The following is a 4315-nucleotide window of genomic DNA, read 5'->3' on the forward strand; positions in this document are numbered from 1 at the left end:
AGGGGGGGGGAAGGGAAAGGAAAAAGAGCATTTATTTAAGTGTGTTCTAGTCCTACTCCATCAGAGAGTTTCGAAGACACCAGATTTCTTTTTTATGTCCATGTGAAATCGGGGGCTCGTCAGTTTCGAGGCATACATGTCTAAGAGTTATTACTTTACTTTTACTTTTTCATCTTCTGTTGCCGTTAAACGTCGAGGGGAGGTGCAGTTTTCTATGGTACGCCAGCTCCGCAGCTCTTTCATTTGTGATATTATGCTTTCTCGGGGTTTCCTTGACACCATCGATCCACCTTTTGCATGGCCTTCCTCTTCCTTTATAGCCTGAGTGCTTGGTGTTGTAGGCTCTCGTGGCTGGTTGATCAGGTGACATACGTATGTCTAGAGTCATTACTATCAAATCAAAAGTTGCATGCATTTGTGTGCTTGTGTTTTCTCACAGGCCTCTGAAGTGCATCGAGTCGTACATTCGTGAGAATGTGATGCCAACCTACGCCAACACACACACCGAAGTCAGCTTCAACGCCCAGCAAACCACACTGTTCAGAGAGGAAGCCAGGTGAGTGTGTGTGTTTGTGTGTGTGTGTGTGTGTGTGTGTTTGTGTGTCTTTGTGTGTGTGTGGGGGCGTAAGAGAGAGAGAGAGAGAGAGAGAGAGACTGAGAGGGAGGGGGAGAGAACGAGATTGGGAGAGAGAGAGTGAGAGAGAGAGATAGAGAGAGAGAGACTGAGAGAGAGATTGTGAGAGAGAAGGTGAGAGGGAGGAGGAGAAGGAGGAGGAAAGGGGGTGAAAGACAGAGACAAAGAAATATGGAGAGGGAGAATGAGAAAAAGAGAGGTGGAGGGTAAAAGAAAAAGATGCGAAGCGAGCGAGCGAGACAGGAGAGAGAGAGAGAGAGAGAGAGAGAGAGAGAGAGAGAGAGAGAGAGAGTGAGAGAGACAGAGAGACAGAGAGAGAGAGAAGGAGAGAGAGATTTACAGACAGTCTAACAGAGTCAGATAGACAGAGAGAAGGGAAAGGGGAGGAGGAAGGTAAGAGAAAGAAACTCACCAACAAAAGGACAGACAAACAGACTGAAAGAAAGACAAGCAGACGGACAGCCAGGCAGGTGTATAGACAGACAGACGCGAAGGCTGGCAAACAGAAGAAGAAATCAGCTAAAAGGTGTTTTCAATCAACAGAAGAATACTACGTTTTTCTCAGAGGGCCTGCATTTTTCACGCCGAAATCTTTGGGTGCATTTTATAGATCCCCGAGGAGGAAAATGCGTGGGAAACTCCATCACAGAGTTTCAAACACACAAGATTTCTTTTTTGTGTCGCAGCGAAGTGGAAACGGACGCTCGTCCGTTTGGGGGCATGTAGAGTTATCACTATCAAATTAAAAGTTCTTTATTTACACTTTTTCTGAACACTGTGTAAAAAAACAACCACCTTGATTTATCGTGCATGGAAGTCGAAATGTAGATGTTACTGGTGAAATAAGCGAGAAAATGGCCGCCAACGTTTAGTGACTTTTAAAGCTGAATACTCGTAGCTAGATCTAGTCGTCCAAAACAAAAACATATTTTTTACTTTAAAATGTTTTCTATAAAATTCGTCCAGGAATGATATGATCTGTAATATTTGTAGGATAGAGAAGATATCCATGGTTTTCTTTAACAATGTTCATAAAAATTGCCCAACAATCGGTAAATACTGATCCTCCGTTCCCGAAAATTTGACGAACGCTTGATGTGATTCCATCGCGATGACTCAAAAATATTATGTTATGACGGTAGTACAACTTTCTAAACCTTGACATTGAGCGATAGAATCTAGTCTCCGATGACGCTGACTGTGACAGGAAATGAGCTCGTCATAGAGAGTAAGATATTTCTGAGATGCTCACTCTTAGGAGACGTGCATTCTGCTCACTCCACAACGGTAGAAAAGAAGTTGCAACCCCAGAATTTCAAAGTTTTGTCTGCTCAGTACCTAGTTGTGAGAAATTTTACATCAACATTTTTGAGTTTCACAATACGCCAAGCTTTTTTCGAATGCAATTTTTTGAATGTCTTGATAACAGCCCTGAATAATCTTACGATTTTGTATAGAACAAATAGAACATTAATTTGGTTTCTGACCTCATGGTCTTAGTAACTCAAAACGGACCAACCGTCAGATAGAACTTTGTAATTCTGAGGTTGCAAAGTGATGATGATTTTTTCGGGCGCTCAAAAATGAGATCCACAGCTGACTTATTGTTGGAATCTTTTTTTTATTGTTTTCTTTTTCTCCGAAACGTTAAAAGGTAGTCAATAACGTGTTTGTTGTGAAATACGGAGATTAATTTTTGTGCTTCTGATGTGTGTATGTTTCTAAATGCACGGCCACATTGCCTTTGGTCTGCCGTTAATTGGATACTATGTCCACCACGTCATTAAAGAGTTAATCTCTTTTCTCCTCTCCCCCCCCCCCTTTTTTTTCCCCACAACAAGGGCGATAATTAAGGAGGCGGTGAATGCCACAGAAGACGACGCCGTTATCTTCACCGGAAGTGGAGCCACGTCTGCTGTCAACAAGTTGCTGCACGCCCTCAAGCCCAAGAAACCGGTGAGTGCTTTCTCTCTCTCTCTTTGTCTCTTTCTCTCTCTCTCTCTCTCTCTCTCTCTCTCTCTCTCTCTCTCTCTCTCTCTTCCCCTATGTGTATCTATTTATCTTTTTTTTTAAGTAAACGTTTAAGAAAGAAAAAGAAAATAATTACGTTAAGAATAAAGATTCAATTGAATATGGAAATAAGAAATAATTATTACAAAATGGAAATTTAAATAGAGGCCTCAAAAAACACAGGCGACAATAATTATTATTATTATGTGGGCTCTCATTGCACCCACACTTGAATGCATATTAAGCTATTACAAATAGGTCTAACACAATAAGAACAGAAGAAAATAATAATCCCATACAATAAATTAGTTAGATCTATGTATAAAAGCGGAAGCACTAGTTATTGCGTCATGAATAGGGGAGTGGAGACTAGGCCAACATCTCTGAGGACACTTTTTTATCCTTGAGGTTAATAAGTACAAGTAGATGTGTGATTTAGTGCTGTGCGATTTTTAGGCCAAGGAAAGGAAACTCTATCGAGTATCGAGGCTTCGAAGCCTGAAATCACTACTCGTACCATTCGGATACCGTGTGCGAATTTTCTCCTTTCTTTTTCATTTTTTTAAAGGTTTACTTGTTTGTTTGTTTGTTTATTTGTTTTTGCTCTTTGTTTTTTTCTTATAAGTCAATCAACAATTGTTTTTATCCACCCCACTTTATCTTTATCATCAAATACAAAATGTTTCTGTAAAATGTTTTCAATGATTTCAGATTATAATATACTTTTAATTATGTTATAACTTTACAATGGGGATGAGAAATAGATGAAACGAAAATTCTTAACCCATAAAAAATCACAAGTCATTCGAATGGTTCTACCACACATAGACATGGACTGGTCTTAATATGACAGTGTGCGTAATAATTATAATAGCAGCTAGCGACCGTAAGCAATGACAGGTCATTCCACGTCAACTTCTGTGCCAGAGATGGCACCTCCAGGACTATCCAAGCCACCGGGCCACGCTTCGAATTTTCTATGAAAAGAGCAAAAATCGTGAATATTGAATAGTAAGCTAGCCTACATCATTGGAATTTGCAAATCTAGCTCTAGTGTGGTTCTGACCAGTGCATATTCGGCCCAGCCTCTAGCTCTAAGCCTAAGCTTGGCGTGTATCTACGCACGCACAATGTGTAGGGGGGAAATGGGAGCGGAAGTAGGACATGGAGGTTACCCACTTCCTGTGACCGGCTAAGTGTTTCGATTGGCTACTTGAGTTTCCAGCTCACACAAGAGGGGTCGGTGCTAGGGAGGCCATGGCATGGGTTCAAAGCGTACCGTGCAGGCTGCAGCCGAGAGGTCAAACACGTCGCTTTTAACCTGATTAGAGACTTGCGTATGTCGCAACGTTGGCTTCGTTTAATTAATCACAATCTATAAATATGAATGTACTTTTACGTCATTCTGAAAGAAAGAAAAAGAACAAGGACTGTTGGTGGTAGTCGCTTTCCCTCTTTCCAGAAAGCTTTTGACGGATTTACTCGTTAAATCTACGGGTGGGTTGCGAGCGGTCTAACATACAGTTTGGTCGTTATTTCCTCCCAAACATCTCTCGTTCTTCTCCCTGTTCTTTCTTTTCTTTAATATTTATATTGCTATTGTAAATTACACAGTTGTGTTAATTACAATCCCCCTCCCCCATACTCTCTCTCTCTCTCTCTCTCTCTCTC

General features: G+C 41.1%; 1 protein-coding gene across 1 annotated transcript in view; it reads left to right on the forward strand.

Moving 5' to 3' along the window:
• The window catches only part of LOC101846496, a gene marked incomplete at its 3' end in the record, with an annotated part of 29754 nt that overhangs the window by 10722 nt on the left and 14717 nt on the right, over nucleotides 1–4315 (forward strand). The window contains 2 exon segments of the mRNA XM_035968986.1: nucleotides 440–556; nucleotides 2476–2590. Of these exon segments, the coding sequence (XP_035824879.1) occupies nucleotides 440–556; nucleotides 2476–2590 (232 nt within the window).

This window comes from Aplysia californica, unplaced genomic scaffold, assembly GCF_000002075.1.
Source record: "Aplysia californica isolate F4 #8 unplaced genomic scaffold, AplCal3.0 scaffold00103, whole genome shotgun sequence".
Classification (NCBI taxonomy): domain Eukaryota; kingdom Metazoa; phylum Mollusca; class Gastropoda; order Aplysiida; family Aplysiidae; genus Aplysia; species Aplysia californica.